At 40.9% G+C, this 18,521-nt stretch overlaps 2 protein-coding genes across 11 annotated transcripts in view; one reads left to right on the top strand and one right to left on the bottom strand.

The window, feature by feature from the left end:
• The window catches only part of cadpsb (Ca2+-dependent activator protein for secretion b), a 60,528-nt gene extending 56,846 nt beyond the window's left edge, over positions 1–3,682 (top strand). For all 10 annotated transcript variants that reach the window (XM_062402902.1, XM_062402892.1, XM_062402921.1 and 7 more), the window contains 2 exons: positions 2,224–2,328; positions 2,423–3,682. In XM_062402902.1, the coding sequence (XP_062258886.1) occupies positions 2,224–2,328; positions 2,423–2,599 (282 nt within the window). In that variant the 3' untranslated portion in view covers positions 2,600–3,682. The remainder of the gene's footprint in view (positions 1–2,223; positions 2,329–2,422) is intronic.
• A 588-nt stretch (positions 3,683–4,270) lies between these two features.
• The window catches only part of ca16b (carbonic anhydrase XVI b), a 99,992-nt gene continuing 85,741 nt past the window's right edge, over positions 4,271–18,521 (bottom strand). The window contains exons 14-29 of the mRNA XM_062402833.1: positions 17,507–17,598; positions 15,523–15,614; positions 14,035–14,131; positions 13,836–13,918; positions 13,303–13,437; positions 13,080–13,214; positions 12,560–12,732; positions 12,288–12,423; positions 11,010–11,156; positions 10,436–10,529; positions 9,813–9,889; positions 9,563–9,691; positions 9,257–9,403; positions 8,999–9,141; positions 7,943–8,078; positions 4,271–7,384 (exon numbers count right to left, since the gene is read on the bottom strand). Of these exons, the coding sequence (XP_062258817.1) occupies positions 7,238–7,384; positions 7,943–8,078; positions 8,999–9,141; positions 9,257–9,403; positions 9,563–9,691; positions 9,813–9,889; positions 10,436–10,529; positions 11,010–11,156; positions 12,288–12,423; positions 12,560–12,732; positions 13,080–13,214; positions 13,303–13,437; positions 13,836–13,918; positions 14,035–14,131; positions 15,523–15,614; positions 17,507–17,598 (1,963 nt within the window). The 3' untranslated portion in view covers positions 4,271–7,237. The remainder of the gene's footprint in view (positions 7,385–7,942; positions 8,079–8,998; positions 9,142–9,256; positions 9,404–9,562; positions 9,692–9,812; positions 9,890–10,435; positions 10,530–11,009; positions 11,157–12,287; positions 12,424–12,559; positions 12,733–13,079; positions 13,215–13,302; positions 13,438–13,835; positions 13,919–14,034; positions 14,132–15,522; positions 15,615–17,506; positions 17,599–18,521) is intronic.

Genomic DNA, 18,521 nt, shown 5'->3' with positions numbered 1-18,521 from the left:
CGATCCTTAAGTCCGACGACGTCAATGTTTTTCTCTTCCATTTGCACGCTCATCCATCCATCCGCCCATTCGCTCGCATGTTGGAAAATGTTCCTCGATGTTGCACAGGCTCTACTTTATCTCTCTTTCTTTCACTAATTTGTTTCAATCCTTTTCGAGCTCCTCTTTTCTGATCAACACCATTCCTGCTGCCTCCTCTCTTCAAAACACAGAAAAAAGTGGCACTTATCTCTAGTGCTGCGTTGCGTTGTTTTATCACACTATGTTGGTTGGCATGATTTTAGAGTCAAATAAACTTCCTGTGTACATCTTCTAGCATGACCCCGCTCCTCAGAGCTCTGCCTCATTTGCACATAGCGCAGTCTTCCTCTAGCACGTACTCTGCCACCCACCCACCCACCTGCGAGGTCTGCATGCACTGCACGCTCAACTCGACTGTGAAGTGGACAGGCATCTGCATATCCAGGCCTCACGGTCAAACCTCTCAACCAATCACCCAATCAGCCGCGGTCCAGACAAACTGAAACAAACCAACGACCAAACAAACCCTCACACTTCCAATCCGGGCCCCTTTAACCTTCTTGCGTTCCTGCCTACTCACACGTTTAAAGTTGAATTCTTCTCTGGGTCCTGGAGGTATGGCAACAGTTTTCTATCAGACCTGGGTGCTCTTCTCTTGGAACTTTAAAACTCACCGAGTCTGGGAAACCCGGCCAAAAAGCGAAGGAGAGAAACGGTACAAGATAAAAGCACCTGCGCTCCCCCGCCTGCTGACCATTTGCTCACTTTCATTCTATTTTTCTTTTTTCTAATGAGCTTGTCTCTAAACTATAATTTCAATTCCTCCATAATAGCTTTTTAATCTCCGGTGTAATTTTTTTAATTTTCAAATGCAAACAGGAATGTCTACTAAAGACTTTTGAATAAAGGCTGAATGATTGGCTTCAGTAACTGATGGGCCTGTGCAGCTTTTACTTAATATTAAAAACATTTGTTAAACTGATTCAAGGGTCGATTACAGTTCAGGACAGATCACTGCGTTGTGGCTTTTTTTTTTTTTTTTTTGATCATTTTCTCCAGTCGCTGTAGAATCATTGCTCGGAGTGAAATTCTCTAAATAATGTTCAGCCCTTCAGAGCACTGTGTGTTGTGTGTGTGTGTGTGTGTGTGTGTGTGTCTGTGTGTGTGGTCCGAATTGAACAGTATTTTACATAAAGTAAACATAACGTAATGCAAACTTCACAGTGGGTAGGGAAATTAGTATCCACATATTAGCACACAAGCCTCTGTTTGAAACAATTATAGTAATATCGGTTCGATCAAAAGTAAAAATATATTCCTTCAAAGGGTCCCCATGTGGCCTATTCATTGTTTTTTTTTTTTGTATTTAACATTTAATGATGTTAAACTGCTGGGCAGTTTAAACAAATCATCATATATTTTAAAATAATCACATGAATGAAATGTATTCGAGTAAAAAGGACAAAGTAGTTCATTAGAAAATTAAATGAAATACCAGTATATCAATTCAAACTCAAGCTTTATATTAACCATAAAGAGTTTTCCAAAGGATAAACTAGTATTTTAACACACAAAAGTAAATAAAACAATTAATTAAAAACAGGAATTACCTAAGTTTAAATGTGACTAAGAGTAAACAGAGAAACGTTATACAACTTGTTAGCCTGAAAAATGAGTTTGATGGTTCACTGACTCTTTCAACCTGCCCCTCAACCTGGACTTCCATTTAACCAGCATAAATTACCAGGATCAGGTCCAGCAAGTTCTGGAGTAATGCTCAACTGGGGATCAGTTTGATAAAAAGTAATTAAAAAGCAGCTCTTGTGGTTCATGAACCCGAGGATTATGGGTAATATCCACTGCTCAGTTGTGTTTCAGTCCAGTGAGTGGGACGACAGAGACAATACAACGCACCACTTCACTGAGTCTAACAGAATGAATCCTCTGGTGTGGCTGCAGAGGGCGCTGTTGCTCAGTAAAAGTTACACATGTAAAATGATTTGGTTTTTTCAGTTTTTTTCAACACGGGTGAAAATGAAATGTGAAACCCTCTACAGAGGTTCTTATTGAAGGGATGATGGTACACACTCGGGGTGTGTTAGTTGTCCGTGTGTGTCTTTCAGGGTACTGTGATGTCAACAGGTCTTGAGTATGTGTGCGAGTGTGTGTTTTGCTGGAGAGCGTTATGCTTTTGTGTTTCAGCAATGGTACACTGCCACCATGAACCTGCTGGGGACCTGGCTCACTGAGCGGATGGACCAGCAGCTCCACGTCTACCAGCTCAAGATCCTCATCAGGATCACCAAGGTGACGCAGGGAAACCCCGACGGGGGGGACAACACATACCCACGGGTCATTGTGTCCAGGATGTCCTGACGTGTGTCTCTCTGTCCCACTGCAGAAAAAGTACAGGGACTTCCGCCTGCAGGGCGTCCTCGACTCCACCCTGAACAGCAAGATGTACGACACCGTGCGCAACCGGCTGATCCTGGAGGAGGCCACTGCCTCGGTGAGGGAAGGAGGCATGGCGGGCATCTCCATGAAGGACAGCGACGAGGAGGACGAAGACGACGACTAGAGCCTGTGCACTGACAACCCCCCCCCCCCCTCCCTCCCTTTAACACTTTTGACTTTAGCCTGGTTACCGATGCATGTACCAACTCAGATAGCCACTCTAGGACCTCTTTGTCAGCTCGAAATGCCCATGAAGGAACTATTAACTATAAAAAATAGGACTTATACTGAGGAAAATAAAAATAAAAATGACAAAAAATTACCATGATTGGCAGTTTAGCTGTGTCATGATGAAGATAGCACCTATCTTTGTTTCATTCATTTCTAAATTCATTTCTATGTGTTACTAAGCAATATGGAGAACCATTTGTTTGAACTATGTTGAGTGAGATTAATAGGTGTGTCCCTGTCCAATGCAAACCTATATGGCGCTTCTTTGTCGTATTCTACATTCATTAATGGTACATTGTCGTGATGATGAGTGTGTGGACCCTTTTCTTTGTCTTGTCTGTTCTTAAGTGAATGCCAACTGCTTCAAACGGAAAATAAACCTCTGTATTTGTTCACGGCTGTTAACAGATGAACTGTCGTCTGCTCACTGTTATTAACATCAGCAGTAAGTCGAGACCTGCGTTTTTACCATGTGTCAATGCTATGTGATCTCATCTCAGTAACCAATTAGACACGGTTCAACAAGTGGGTATTCTGGAGATGCAATATTCTCATAGCTCCATTTTGATAACTTGGGAGATTCTATTTTTATTTCAACATTCAAAGGCCTTGAGATAGGTTCTATTTTAATTGAGTTGCACTTTTACAGAGAAAAGAGCAAAAATAATTTTTTTTATTGAAAAAAAAAGAAAAAAAGGTTGGTCCGTCTTTGTTCTGTAATTGTGTAGAATGAGATGTCTGGCATTTGTTTGGGTCTCAATGTTGTTTTGTATATATTATATAAATATATATATAAATATAAAAATGCTGTACATTGCATTCTGAGCCATCGCTGCATGCCTGTGGGTTCCCACCCTCCCCAAACGCTTTCTGTTTTCTGTGTGAATTAGCTGGTGGATTCATTCTTGCTTTTGCCTTATGAAAGCCAACAGTTGTAATATGCAAGAGCTGTGGCCTCGAAATAAAAAATATTGTTCATGTGCATCCTCTGTCATGTTTACACTGAAATCGACATAAAATTAATGTAAACAATCTGTTTGGCAGAGGTAGAAAATCACCAAGTACAATTATTTAAAATGATTTAGGTCAAATTTAATATAAAATACAAACGTGTGACCATCTAAATTGTGCATATATCTACATCAGGAGCGCTTCCTCTCTATGGATGCCACCATGTTTTTACACTAGTCCAGAATGGAGAAACTAAACATCTTTGAGTTTTTATGACAACAGAGAGCTTCCACAGCTTCTCTCATGTTTGGTATACGAGGGTGCGCTGAGAGGTTTTCAGTTGCAACGTGCTCCTTCACCACTAGATGTCACTAAATTATAGATATTGAACCTTTAAGCGTTTTACTTCAACTAGATCGTCTCAATCAAATTCGAACACAGACTTGATTCTATTAGATCCAATGGCATTTGCAAACACCTTATTAATCATGGGAATACAATAACACCATAACAATTGGAATCGTCATGTTTTTAAGTTTGCTCCGGCATCAAAATGATCCAGTGATATTTGCCACTGGACACATGGACACGTTGCCAGCATGAATGCATAAGAGATCATTCGGCATCGGTTTTAATGGCATCAGCTTTCTGAAAATATAAACAGATACAGGCTCAAGTTGTGTCCCACAGCTACACAATACACAGCAGTTTGAATTGTTACTTTCACGTCAATGCATCAATATTAATAATCCAATGAGTCATTCTGCATAAACAAGGAAAAAAAAAGTACTTTTACACATTTTTTTTTGCTGATACTTATACACAGCACTTTAACTTTTAATTTTTCTAACCAGTGATCTGAATAATTGTTTGGTGACAGACTGACAGCAGGGGGCGACCAGGATGAACTGCTTGTTTGGAGAAACCCATTCGTTAGTGGTTACATGTGGTATTAAGATGCTGCGCACCCAAACCCAGTCTTTATTTTGTGTATAGCAATACAGTTGACCTGTTAAATAACACTATGACACCATAATATGATATATAACAGTATCATAGGGATATATGGCCATGATACTATTATATAAACAAGATAAGATGGACAAAACCAGTTGATCATTTATTTAAGTCACAAGTCAGACTTCATCACCACCCTGGTTGAAACCCACTGAGGATAAACATCCTGCACCACTGATCAAATATCATGACACTGTGGTTTCAGGGTTCTGTGGTTTCAACACCAGCACGGACGTCTCAGAGGAGCAGGTACGTTGTAGTGGATATTTAATTAAAGTACAATCTGTCACAGGGGCCACCACTCAAATCAAATCTTTGTATGAAAATACATGTCTGTGTATGATCACAAATGTTAGATATAAGTCAGTCATTTGTTCTTTAAGCAACAAAGCACTCAACATGTTTTCAATGTGTACAAATATCGAACAGAGGACGCTGGCGTTCGTACAAGAGTACAGAAGAGTTGCTGAAAAGAAGTTGTGTTGCCGAGCTGAGCGATTGGGAATCTGGATTTTTCTCCAAATGTTGGAGAGTCTTTGTTCTCAGCAAGAAACAGGAAAAAATGTAATATTTTAAATAGTAAATCAGGGTTAAAACAGGGCTTGGAATTAAAAACAAAAAAATATTGCTGAGACAGTATATTAGGCCAAAACAAAAACATTTTCAGTCTGGATTTTAACTCTATTAGTCTGAAGTGAAGTGTGAGGAAAGCATCATGTCCTGTGATGAAATGAGTCCCCAAAGGCTCGAAACAGAAACATGTTTAAATTCACACCTCTGACAACTCTGTAAATCTGTTGCTGTGAAATTTAAACATTTGGATTTTAAATTCTACCGATTAAATAAATCTCAGGACAAACCCAGTTCCATGTTGCCAACTGGAACCACGTCTTTGGTTACAAATAAAGCATCAAGCCACCAAAACAAAAGCTATACTACCTTCCAAAAAAAGTGTTGTCCCGAACATTTGGACTTTCTCATGTTTTGTTCATTTGCTCGTCACAGTGGATGTAATAAGGATTTCTATTTTTTTTTCTTTTTCGGCCAGTCAAAAAGAAAAGTGAAAACAAATTTTTGAGCAAGGAAATGATTTGATTTTGAAATGAAGTCCAGAAGCTATTCATTCAATTTCCTGGTAAACTTATTATTATAATTATTAGACAATAATTGAAATGATTTCCAAGGCACAGAAGTTCCCTAAATCCATCGAAGAGAGTATATATCACAGCTGGAAAGAAAAGGGACATCCTTAAAATCAAAAGGCTTCTGAAGGTAGAGAGTGAAACATAAACCAGTCCTTCTGTAATGTCGGAGGAGCAAGCTGGAGAAACTATGTGTGTTTTCAACTGAGGTCCATCCATCTTCTAAGCACCTTGACCTTTAAGGGTCACAGGAGCCAATCCCAGCTGACATTGGCCGAGAATCTAATTCCAACCTAATCTGCATGTCTTAAGACTGTGGAAGGATGACAGAGTATCCGGAGAAAAACCCACACGGATAAACAGGTAGAACATCCAAACTCCACAGAGAAAGACCCCCACCGTTCAATTCTAATTCAGAACTAATTCTAATTAAGAGCCACTGTTTGATTGACATTTCCTTTGCTGTTAAATCATCTTAAAAAAAGTCCCAGTCACATCCACTGTGATTTAATGTGACAAAAGAAAACATGAAAGCCTGTGTGGGGTCTGTACTTTCTGCAGGCGTTGCATTGTGTTACACAGAAACTCATTCCTCATGTATAACTGTTGAGCTTTGACGGTCAAGATTAGAGAAGCTTGAAAATACTGGAAAACAAAAAATAGGTGGAGTTGTGTAGGTCATTCATGATCAGCTACAGAATCTCCAAAACAAAATAGGAATCTTCACAAAAGACCAGTGAACAAATAGTGAAAGAAAAACATTGGCTGGCTATTAAGGATATAATATATATGTATATATATTACAAAACAAACATAACAATATAAATCCCTCTAAAAAGCATTAATGTTCACATTACATGTTGTAACACACTGGAACAAAATAAGCCATAAGTACATTACACAAAACAGCAGTGAGATATTTGGACAATTTGTGAATATCAGGCAGAGTCTCTTCACGCGTGTTGAGTGGAGCCTCAAAACAGTTTGATCGAGGTGACAAAGTGACAATGCATGCTGGGCCACGTCGTGATGCCATGTTTCGCTTTGAGACATTATCGGAAGAGGATCGCCTTCAACTCCTCCCGGTCTCTACGCTTCCGGTCTGTCTCTCGGCGGTCCTCGAAGCCCAGGTTAGTCGTGTAGCCAGAATTTGAAGTCGCTGGATTTGGGCAGTAACACTGATAGTTTAGTGCAAACCGGACAGAGCTGCTTTTTTCCTTCACGTCAACTTAAAAACAGGTGCAAACGCTCAGCAGGATAACATTTAAAGACAAGAAATAAAGGACAAAAACATAAATATCAAAAAACCTTTATCAGTATAAAAAGTAATAAGGTTATTCATTTAATCAATAGTCTGGCAAAAAAGGCCTCAGAAAAGTTCGCAGATTTTTTTTACAAATTAAGTGCCCATGGGAATGTCGTCAGACGAGCGACTCCATGCTCTCCGCGGGGTCCGACTCGTCCGCCATCACCGCCACTCCGTTAGTGTCCATGTGCAGGGGGCTCAGGCCACACTCTCTGTTCCCTATCAGGCTGAGCATGGCTTTGTAAAGGTACTGGTACTCCTCCTGCGCACACAAACAAACACACAACAGGCATCAACACAACGCACCACCTCCAGTGTCAAACTGTGTAGCTGTGAATTAATTAATCAATGTTTTTGATAACACTGAATCTGATGTCTAAAGGGACATATGTCATACAAAACCCTAAAGTGGGGGAAAAAAAACTGGCTTTTGCTCATTGTTTTGGTGACACATTTACCATACGGCTCAATTACTTAACTATAAAATTAAGTGAAAACTGTTTTTTTTATTATTAATATTGTCAATGTTAGCTTGTTTTAATTTTTGCTGCTCTGTAGTGGCTGAAACTTAATAAATGCCACTGTATTTGTATTTTCAGATTCAAAAGGACAATGTATTTTATTTCTGGCCACTGGGGGCAGCAGAACAAACTTCAAACATGGTACTGATGAGAATTCAGAAAAACAGCTGCCTGCTATGGCCACTAATAATCCTGAAAACACGCTGACTCGAGAGGAACTGTACATGTATTATCTGCGAGCAACCTCTTTAACAGTATCTGTATTCAATGTTTGTGTTTTATATGAACTTCAGACTCACTATGTCAGTGAAGACTCCCGGCCTCATGAGATTGATCATCTTCGCCACCTGATAGATATCCACAACGCCCTCGTTCTCCAGCTGCTGGGACAGCGTGGTGAGGGCGCACAGCATCCCTGCCGACACGGCTCCACACCTGAACACACATATTCTCACAGTCAGTTCTCTAGGATGCAGATCTGTCTCAAAGGCTGTTCCTGTTAATGGGTTTAACACATCCTGAGCCCCGAGTTTAACTCCTTCACTTCAGAATGTGTAGAGCTATTTGCATGTGTGCACTTCCCATCATCACCTTAACTGAATACAGACTGAAATTATTATCACATGCACCGTTTTTGCAAATGACAAGTAAAATAAAATACACTGCATTAAAAGAAAAGATAGAATGTGTGATGTGATGTGAGCATCTGGTGTAAACGGGTGAGGAGACAGTTTGGCCTGTTAGTTATTCTGTTACAACTTTACATGGAGTACCGACTCTCTGAGAAAAGTCTGTTCAACTGTCGGGCCCTTCAGTGAAGTGAGTAACTGGGTGATGTTTTCACTAAGAGCTGCTGAGGCCTGAGGGAGGGACGTCCACTGGGAACCGCTGTGGAAGCTGTTATGGTTGCCTGGTCACTGAGACCTGGTGGCTCTGTTTATCGTAACAGATTGTCTGCAGATTCTAAGAAGTGGCACGGAACGCTCTGGGCCTTTATTCGCTTATTGAAACTCTCCTTGTTCAAATAGGACAAATTAACAGCAATTTAACAAAGCAGCTCTTTCACCACTTCGGATCCAGGAGGAGCCCTTGGACTTTGTTCAGAAACTGAAAAACAAGTCCTGGATCTGCCCATTTATCAGCTTGAGAATTGAATGGGTCATTCTTGAGATAAGACTTCATAAAAACTGTTTCAGTAGCTCTGGCACAATCCTGCTAACTAACGAGCACAGATGAAAAGTTAACGTTCTTCATGATGTTTTTCATTAGTTTGAGTTTGGCCTTACAAGTTGACTTTTCCTGTGCTTGTGTATAAAGGCTGTGTGTGAACAACATGGAGCAAAACCAAAACGTACTCATCGTGCACGATGGTGGGACCATCTCGAGTCATGGCCTCTTCCTTGATGACACCAATCAGCTCAAAGGTGCTGCTGAGAGGGGCGTCAGGGTTCGGCCATTTGGGGCACTGGAAATGTCTCACCTCTAGAACGTAGTCGTCCTGTAAACCCAGAGCAGGGGAGCATCCACATGTCATACGTCAGGTCACGGCTGCCCACATTCCAGTGATAAAACCCCATGTACGGAACATGTGACGTGCTGGAGGAGCAGGTTACCTGTGTGGCCTCTAAGATGAAGTCGTGAATGATGATCTGCTCCTCGTTGGAGAGGCACAGCCTGTCCTTACTGATGAGTGTGACGGTGAAGGCGATGCAGTTCATGGCCTCTTCTCGACTTGGCCAGTAAACAAATTCATCCTCCGCCTGTAGAGACACAGGGAAACTCATTTGTCAACCTGTTTCATTAATGCTTCTTTTTACTGTCAATTATTTTGCCCACGTGAATGTTTATCAGTCACTGAAGAAGCAGAGGATAAATAAAGCAAATCAAAGAATAGATTATTATGTTTCTTTGTTACATACCAGGCCTTGGTTGTCAGGCAACATGACAATAATTTGAGCGTTATGGTCCCAAATCATCCTCCAGAAGTCTGTGGTGGTGTGGGGCAAAGGATGCTGGGTAACGATGAACTCATTACTCCTGTAGTAACCCTGAGGTGACAGAGGTGAGCTGTAAGTCTTTGTGAAGCTCAGAGCATGACACAAACTGAGCTGGCAGACAACTGGAAAAAACAAAGCGAGGAAGGACAAGGACTCAATAACAAGACCGTACCATTATGTAGGACGCATTAATGTAATCGGTTCCTTTCATTCCAGGCAGAGTGGTGAGTCCGACCCTTGCTCGCTCCGCTGTAAAGAGGTAGAGAGATGGAAAAGAACAGCATTTAAATCTCAAGCCGGGGCTCTATAATATTGCACTGGCTGATAATGCACACATTCATCACCAGTGCTCACTGTTGCTATAGCAACCAGCACCTCTGTTTCCTCTGTCAGGGAGCTGGGAAGGCATAGTAAGATTAACTTATAGGATTATGGAAATAGATTCTAAATTTAGAATATAAACTGTCGTTAATAATTTACTGACTGAAAAATAGGGACACGCAGAAAAAATACGTTTGAAAATGTCCTGATTCTAATTCTGATGGCATTTAATCTAAAAATAGGGAAAGACACAGGACGGATTTTATTTGTTAGAATTGCCTTCGAAAGTTATTCTTTGAAATTAATAACAAATCTTGCTTTGTAAATCTTTTCAGGACAGCCACCCTCATTAATGTTTTGCAAACCTACTCTAACAAACCAGTGTGGCAGCTTGACGTGCTCGGCGTGACCTTGCTTCTCCAAAACCACAGCTCAGTTGCGAGCTTGCTGTGGTGAAACAGATAAGATACTCACAGGGAACCACTGAGGAATTGCGGTTCTTCTCCTTGTTGCAGTCTTTGTAGGCACTGAAGCACTCCACAAAGCGTGTGTTGCACTGAGTCAGTAGCTGGAGAGAGAGAGAGAGAGAGAGAGAGAAAGAGAGAAAGGAGGCAAAGAGCAGAGAAAGTCTGGTTTTGGGTCTGAGTCGACTGGAAATTGTAATCATACACAAAGATGCAGATATTATTTTGTTTAAGAGCAGAGAATGATAGCAAGTCTTCCTCTGTTAATAAAGAGCATGTGAAGCTCGGGAGGAAATGACATTATGCGGAACAAATGAGTTTGTCTCTCCTGGTGTTGAAAGAGAAGGAGCTCGACGTTCATCAAGCTCCTGCATGAGGCAGCAGCTCTGACAGACACAATTCTATTATGGGCAACATCCCAGTAGCTCTCAGTCTGTTCCTGTCCGGAACTGGGAAACCACAGCGCTCGCTGTAAACAGGCTACAGATCCAACATTTCGCCTGAATTTCAGCCGACGCCGTCAATGCAGATGTTGACAGCTCGTCGGAGACACGTCAGAGCCCCAGAGGGTTTTCACGACTCACCCTGAACTGCTTCTCCAGCCGTGTGTTGCCTGTTGAGTTGGGCGTGAGGATGCTGTTGACATAACCGTGGAGCTGCCAGGCAGGCACCTCGGTCTCTTTGCACATGATGGCCTCCATCAGAGCATCGTGGATGAAAACATACTGCTCCTGTTGAGAGGGTTTAGATATAGCGGAGTGTTAGAAATTAAACATCATAAGTAGAGTTGCTCTAAATTCATCACATATATCAATATTTACTGAGGAGCAAGTTTAATGCTGCACTCAATATTTCATGTACAAATGTAAACATAACTTAAATCTGTCCCTGTATAGTGTTGTGACTGATTATGATGGGGTGATTTGTAACTATTTCAAATACTTAAGTGTGACTTAATCTATTATTTAATCTAATTTATTATTCATTGCATTTTTCATGTTTAATTCAAATCTGGGATGTGACTATAAATTAAAGGTTTGAAATAAATACAGTGAAGTAAAATGGACAATATCTGCTTCCAAAATATTGTCAAAAAGTAAAAGTAATATAAAGTAATATATACATAGATTGTAAATTAAGATGGACCACGTGTCTACACTTCATCTCTGAGTATTTAAAGCCAGAGTTTATGCAGTATTGTTCAGGCTCAGCTGTCAATCATGACCTTTCACCCAGTTTAATAGCTAATTAACATAAAAGGTAACAGAAAAATTAATGGTTGAACAAACAACGTATAGTCAACGTATACTTTGACTTTTTAGTTTGGTCCCTGTCCCATCTGTTAACATGGATGAGGGTGTATTCACGACCTATATTGCAGCCAGCCACCAGGGGGTCATCAAGATGTTTTGACTTTACTTTTGGGGTTTTCAGAAAAGTAACCAGAGCGTCATCATTTAAATTTGATCAACTAAACAATCAGATACAAGGACCCAATTAAAATAGTTCACATAACTTATGCATGAGTGATTCACTAAATAATTGAATGAAATAGTTGTAAGATTACGTCTCACTAACAGAAAACGATCTGAGGACAGACCTGATAGCGAGGGTAGAGGATATTTATCTACATATACATATATCACTGCTGTGGTTGTTATACATTCATCTGTATTGTGGTGAGTATGTAACAGTTTGTACTGTGTTGCAGTAAATTTGTATAAACGTTGACCTTTACTCGAGCCAAGTGTATCGAGCTGAACAGCCTCTATGACTCCCTATTCATCTTTAATCCTGACCTTTCTTAATGAGGGGGAAGTTTTCCCGTTTCCCAGCACAAGTGATGATGAAGGGTTTCTTACCTCCGTCTGCACTAGGTAGTTGCGTTGTGTGCGGATGTGTTTGAGAAAATCCAGGACACTGACTGTGCTTTTGTCCTTGATCTGTTGCAGCATGCTGTCAATGACAATATAAGTTCCTGTGCGTCCAACCCCTGCACTAAAAAAAGGACAGAACAGAAAGCAGTATGAGCATAACAGTGGGCCCATAGATGGAACTGTTAACCAGGTCCGCAAATATGTGAGTCCGACACTCAGAAGTAACACTTATTGAGCGGCCCAGGAATGACACATACCTGCAGTGCACCAGGACTGGGCCCATGTCGGCAGTGTGAGCCGCCGACGAGCGGTTGATGAAGGTGAGCACAGGGAGAGTGTACTCCGGGACGCCCATGTCCGGCCACTGAGTGTAGTGAAACTGGACCACGATGCGTTCATTCAGCTTCCCCTTCGGATTCCCCTTCTGTGTCTGAAACACAAGAGAAGACGAGGTCCAGGTGAGGAGGAAACCCGAGACGTGGACTTCACACTACTGCTACTACTTCTGGATTCACAAAAGATTTTATAAAACTTTTTGTCACATAAACATTAGCACTGCCCAGACTTTGATGCGTCTAATGTGTTAGTTACAGTTTGAGTTTTACTGGAGAAGCAAGATTTAATAAATCGCTAAACTGAAATAATATACTAATACTTATATATAATTGGCATTACAGAAACAGTTTGCTTTTGAATTAAGAAGAGCTGGTGCAACCTGATCAAGCAAAATCTAATCGATGTAAAAGAGCTTTGATGTTGTTTCAGCCTATTATTTACCTTTTTAACTTTCGTGTTCCTTATGTGGAAACGCCTCAGTGTGTAGCAGGCGTGCACTTTGGTGCTTTTCAGTGTCACCACAATGTTCCCGTACTGCTCGCTGTTCTCTGTCGGCCAGTACTGGTCACATTTCCTCTGAAATGACACAGCACACATTGAAACTCAGTCACAGAGTCATGTGGGATTTCTGTTTGCAGATGGTGAGCAATCGACGTGAACTTACTCTTCCTTTCTCCACCAGGTTGGTGATCATGACGATGATTCCGGTGTTCTGCTCCCACATCATCCTCCAGAAATCCTCAAACGTGGACTTGAGAGGACCCTGAGCAGCTATATAAGCTCTGGGACGGTTGTAGCCCTGCGACAGGAGAGTCTTTGAGTGTTGTTATCAATAATATGCAATCAATATTGGCATTGATTACCCACAACCCCTGATAGGGCTTACACGACTGGTTAACTGATACAAGACATTAGTAGGTCATGAAATCCACTTCTTCCTCAGACCAAATTGTGAACATTTATACATGAATCAATAATTCTTTATTGTAGAAATCAACATTTTATTGCACTGTTATTCTTAATGATTTTGAAATGTCGACTGATATTTTGAATAAACCAGTCAGCATGGCATTTAGCACCATGAGTTATTCTTAACACACAAAGCATTTACAGCAAAAAAAAAAACAGGATCAGCTAAATACATTGAAATAAAAACGAAACCTTGAATGAGACGTTGTGTGTTCTAGTAAAACTCACATCCACATAGTTGGCGTTGATGTAATCTGAATGTTTGGCATCTTTCCCCGCCAGCGCTCGTAATTTCACCCTGCTGTGGTCATCTAGGAGAGCATTGACACATTTGTGTGAATCATTAAAAGGATGAAAACATGTTATTAAAAACATTATTGGATTGCGCAGCAGTCGGCATCCTAATCCAATTTTACAGCTGACTCACAGGCCACAATGTTGATGTATCTGTTTTTGTGCTTGTTGTCAGGATGATTGGAATGTTCCGATGTGATTTTCAGGTCCGCCGTTGAGCGCTGAACCTCCTGCAGATGGAAATAAAGACATTTTATTGGATGAGAGCAGGAGATTTAACTTGAATTACCATCTGTAACGTTATATTTACTTATGTTGTTAACACATTTTACAGTGCAGATTTTATGACCGCTACCTTGGAGGTTATGTTTTCATCCATGTTTGTTTGCAGGATTATGCAAAAACTACTGAACAAATTACCATGAAACTAGGTGAAAGGTTTTATTATGCATCAGAGAAGAACCCATAAAATGCTGGTGCTGGATCAGGGGGGAGACCCAGAAATTGTCTTTCACATGGCCAAATAGGACTGTTCAACACTTTCATTGATTCGAGAATTATTCATGGATCAGGATTCAAGAAACAAGATCTAGTGAATTTATGTGTGGTTTATTTATGAGGCTGGTGGGCCTTGGCGGAGGTATGCCCTCTTCCACTTTTTTTGTGATACATATGGTCTTTGAAGGAAGTTTAAAGAATTTGCCCCTTTAATTCAAGGACTGGTCCCCTGCATACGGAGTTTAGCGCTCAGGATGATCTGTGAAGTTGCACCTCTGGCAGCGGTTCAGCTCCTCGGTCAAGGGCACTTCAGCAGAGCAGATGCTTTCTGCCACTCGGGTTTTAACTCAAGCCTCCAGGAGGACGGCTGCTTTCTCTTCTCATTCACCACACCACAGTGCACCTACCCACTTCTAAAGCTTAACAATCTTTTCTAACACATTTTCAGTGTGAGAATGATGCACACAAGCATCCCATCAGATGACCCCAATTAAAATAAATCCTCTGCGGGGTCAAGCTTTGCGTCGTTCCTTCACCTGGCTACACGGAGAGAGTGTGCTCCCAGCCAGTCAACCAGCAGACAGACCTTCTCTAATTACCACCGTCTACCTCCATCGTTCGCTCAACCATCTGTTCAAAACCACTTACCCTGCACACAAGCACATGCAGGAAATAATCTCTACCCATTGTTCAGACGCAGACAACATTTACACTAAAGAGGAGGACATGAACTGTGCTGTCATAACCAACATCAAAAAAGAAACTAATTTTATCTCTTGAGCCAAATACCATCTTATCATATGGATGCTATGCAGATTTAATGTTCACCATCTCAGTGTGGAGTGTTTGAGTGCAGAGGCTGATGGGAACATCAGCAGTTAAGTAATTTAGTCCTGAAAAGTCAGGACATCACCAGAGCTATTACAATTTATCCTGAAGCAGACATGCAGGTGCGAACCGCCTTTTACAGCAGTGTCTTCAAACATTTGACTAAAAACCACAAACGTCAGCAGGACTAAAGAAGACCCACATGTTTTTATTTCTTTTGAAGTTTAATATTGCAAAGGCGGAGGTTGAAAACGTTCCGGAGCCGTTCACCCCTGAAGTGGTGTTTGAATCTCACCTCAAACTCCTCAGCGAAACCTTGCAGGTTGTTTTTATAGAGCTCCATGATGTGTTTCACAAAGTGCTTCACGGGGATGGCATCCATGTCATCTGCAGAGACCAGGGAGAGAAGTCATGGTTAATGTGTGTGCAGCTGATATCCTGACTCATCAGTTTTTAGATTCTCCATAAAATGAGTGGTTGAGAGTCTCTACTGCAGAGTGCATATGCATAGAGGAGGTTGGCAATACTCACATTGCATACATACAAGAAAAGCAAGGTCATTAATACATATTGCATTTTAGTAATTGTGATTGATGAAACAAGGGCAGTGTGTGACCGAGTCTCTTTTTCAGTGACAAAAAACAGGAGAGGAGAAAAAAGAAGAAAGCTTTATATTGCACACAATCCTTCAACGTATGTGATTTGAACATTTACAGGAGGGAGCATCTGTCTCATCTGAGCCAAATCAGCCTCAAATCACACACGGGGGACGTGTGATGAGACTGGTCACCGTCACACAGGGACAATAGAGCGGGGGACCCAGCTGTCATCAGGGATGACGCTGGCCAATGCTTCAACTAACACACAGCTGCAGCTGGGGCCCTCGACTCACTTACTTGCCTCAGCAGTTACAGCATTGAAGGTGAAGTGTGGTTTGTTAATCTACTCAATTATTAACATTTCTCTGCTCCCTCCTGCGTTGGAGTCCAGAGACGTAGCAGTCTAATCACCTGAGAAGTGTTCTGGGTGAAATGGGCCTTTAGGAGCGAGAGACTGAAATTAACATTAGGGACGTTTGTGTCTTGGCAAGAAATCTAACTGCAGGAACGTATGTCCATGAGCTCGACTAAATGTCCCACAGCGCTAAATGTAAAATCAATTCAAACAGTGATATTGTTTTCTCCATTTCCATTTAAAAAGTAAATAGCGGCAATATCACTGAAGACAAGTAATGGAAATTCTTAGTCTTCAAAGTCACAGCTTAATTGATTCAATTTACTGCACATTTCAATTTCAATTAATAACATAGTCAGTCATTCAGGATAAAGTGTGTGTGCTGAGAAAAATAACACCTCTAGAAATAAAAAGGCAAAGAATAAATAAACAGAGAAAAGCCAGCAATACAGGCTGAATAACTGCAGAGTAAATACTGGCGTCAGCTGCGCTCATCACCTATTATATCACAGGATTGAAACGTCCCTGAGCTTCAAGCAACTGTGAAAGGAAAGTCAGATATCCACGACAGCCGAGGCCATCGGAGACTGAGAAAAGCCAGTCACACAACCCACTCAGAGCGGCTCCCACAGTCGTTCCTTATGCTAATGAACAGAAACTGTGCAAATGAAGCCGTCAAGCTCATAGACAGAGAAAACCATCCGAGTTAAGGTGTGACTTATGGGGGAGTGCTGCATTAAGAATCACTTCCTATGACAAGTCAAGATTCCTCTGTCATTTTGGTGAATTATCAGTTACAGTCTTAAAGACCGAGTTAATGAGGATTAATTCATTTTAAGTTCAGATTTAATATCATCTATAGCAGGGATTCTTGTAGATGTTTGCCACAGCACTGTCAGGAGAACCCAGGCAAACTCTCCAGACCAGAATTTACTGCATTCATTTATCCATTACTTTCAGAATTTTCACCATAATTTCATTATTTTCATCTGAGCATTTTGACTGTTTATCCATCACTCACATTTAATTAACTTAATTTTACGATTACTTTAATAAGTATACTTTTGTTTATTTTAAAATAAGCTTTTACAATTGAAACTTGAAATATAACGCCCCCTTTTCACTGTGTTTATACATAACTTTTGTTGTCAGTTTGAAACTATAATACGGTATTTAAAGGGAGTCGAACACACACACATATTTTAGCATTGATCTACAAACTGTGACAAACAGTAAAATTTAAGGTTTTTCTTCGATACAACAGTATAGATATCTACATGCAACATTTATAAATATTCTAATTCAACAATTCGATCATGGCTCACCTGGTATAGGGATGATTGGGATACTTTCGTTGGCCACCACCCGTGGCGAGCTGCTCTCCTCCACATAGAAGTGAGCTGTCTGGAAGAATCTCCTACAGGGACACAGAGAGAGCAGCAAGGTGAAACCACACACTATCAGCACAGATAAAGCCACGGTTAAGTACATTAGGGAGTCGTTATTCCATTGTCCTCAGATCCGGTCTGTCAACATCAGCATCTAAATGTTGAATAGAATGACACGAGAACGGCAGAAAACTGCTAATGAAAACCCCAGAGTGGTCAGGACACAGCTGATCGCACACAGATAGAGTGAGCAGCTCCTGGAAACACAGTGTGAGGCGACTACAGGGATCAGGTAAACTACTTTTAGCAACACACTGCACAGCACAGGATTTAGCTCTTTACTCAAACTGAAGACAACTAATCCAAACTCATCACATCCCCTTAAGTTCCCTCTCTGGGGAAAACACACACAAACATGCACCACTTTCATGGATTCACATTTTGATTTTGAGCACAATGATATCAACTTAAAGGTGTTTTCTGGAGAAAAAGACTGTCGCCTGCAGCTGCTGCTCAAAAACTAAAAGTTCAAATGAAAATGATCTGTTTTTATTTGAAGAAAGTTTTGAAAAATCAACCATTTAAGCATAGATAAAAAAACATTATTTTTTTAAAGCTGACACAGTTCCTGCTCATAATTCCCCTTAAATAATAAACAGTCTGAGATTCTAAATTAACATAGGGAAAAATCTGGTCTGGTTTTTTATGGCTCAATTTACATAATTGAATAACAAAAAAGTCATGACAATGAAAACAGAAGTTCTTTAAGATCTTTAAGGTCCCCGGGACATTGCGCATCCTCTCCAGACACCACTACCCCTCACACACACACATACACAACACACACATTATACACTAGTGAATACAAATATAAATACCCATTTTTCATTGCACAACAAGGTATAATCCTACCTGTACTTGAAGCAGAGGAGAGAGAAGGTGCTAGTCATTC

This window comes from Platichthys flesus, chromosome 2, assembly GCF_949316205.1.
Source record: "Platichthys flesus chromosome 2, fPlaFle2.1, whole genome shotgun sequence".
Classification (NCBI taxonomy): domain Eukaryota; kingdom Metazoa; phylum Chordata; class Actinopteri; order Pleuronectiformes; family Pleuronectidae; genus Platichthys; species Platichthys flesus.
Note: the sequence above shows the minus strand (reverse complement) of the source record. Positions and strands in the feature narration are given on the sequence as shown.